General features: G+C 38.1%; 1 protein-coding gene across 1 annotated transcript; it reads right to left on the bottom strand.

The window, feature by feature from the left end:
• Positions 1-260: 260 nt before the first annotated feature.
• Positions 261-584, bottom strand: LOC101260470 (uncharacterized). The gene has a single exon (XM_004229088.1). It carries the CDS (start codon positions 582-584, stop codon positions 261-263), a length of 324 nt encoding a protein of 107 aa, XP_004229136.1.
• Between the last annotated feature and the right edge of the window lie 363 nt (positions 585-947).

The following is a 947-nucleotide window of genomic DNA, read 5'->3' as shown; positions in this document are numbered from 1 at the left end:
AGATCCTATGCTAATCTCTAACCAGAAGTAGTACACAAAAAAGATGAAATAAGACATGACACAAAAAATGACTATTCCTACAAAGAAAATAAAACCTATCACTGGCTAGAGGATACACCTTGGTTGCCTCCCAAGAAACACTTTATATAACATCTTTGAATGGAAGGCTCCTTGATTACTCAGACTTCATCAAGATGATAGGCCTCAACCACTTCATGAACACTCTCCGCATGCCCCAGGTAGATCTTTATCCTTTTCCCCTAGATTGTAAACTTTGTCCCCTGCTTATTCTCCAACTCAACCCCTCCATGTGAAAACACTTTAGTTATGAGGAGTGACTGTGTCCACTCAGACTTGAGTTTTTCCAGAAACAAGCGTAGCCTAGAGTTGAATAGAAGCACCAAATCACCAACTGCAAATTCTCGCTTTTCAATCCTTTGGTCATGATACTTCTTCATCTTCTCTTTGTAAATGGCTGAACTTTCATAGGCCTTGAGGCGAAAATAATTAAGCTCATTCAACCCATTTAGTGTTTGTTCTGCCGTTTTAGTACAATCCATCTTATGTTTCCTCATTGCCCACATTGCTTTGTTCTCTAATTCAATCAAAAAGTTACAAGCCTTCCTATATACAAGTTGGTATGAAGACATACCTATGGGACTCTTGTACGCAATGCGGTAGGCCCAAATAGAATCATCAAGCCTCCTTGACCAATCATTTTTATTAGCATTAATCTTTTTTGCTAGAATTTGCTTGATCTTTCAATTGGACACCTCAACTTGCTCACTATTCTGTGGATGATAAGGAGTATCCACATTATGGAGAACCCAATATTTTTCCAATAGCCTTTTGAACAACTTATTACAAAAGTGAGAGCCACTATCACTAATAATAGCCTTAGGTGTGCTAAATAAGGAGAAAATATTCCTTTTCAAGAACGTGGTGAC

The sequence above is a fragment of the Solanum lycopersicum genome, chromosome 1, assembly GCF_036512215.1.
Source record: "Solanum lycopersicum chromosome 1, SLM_r2.1".
NCBI lineage: Eukaryota > Viridiplantae > Streptophyta > Magnoliopsida > Solanales > Solanaceae > Solanum > Solanum lycopersicum.
The sequence above is the reverse complement of the archived record's forward strand: the minus strand, read 5'-3'. Positions and strand labels throughout refer to the sequence as shown.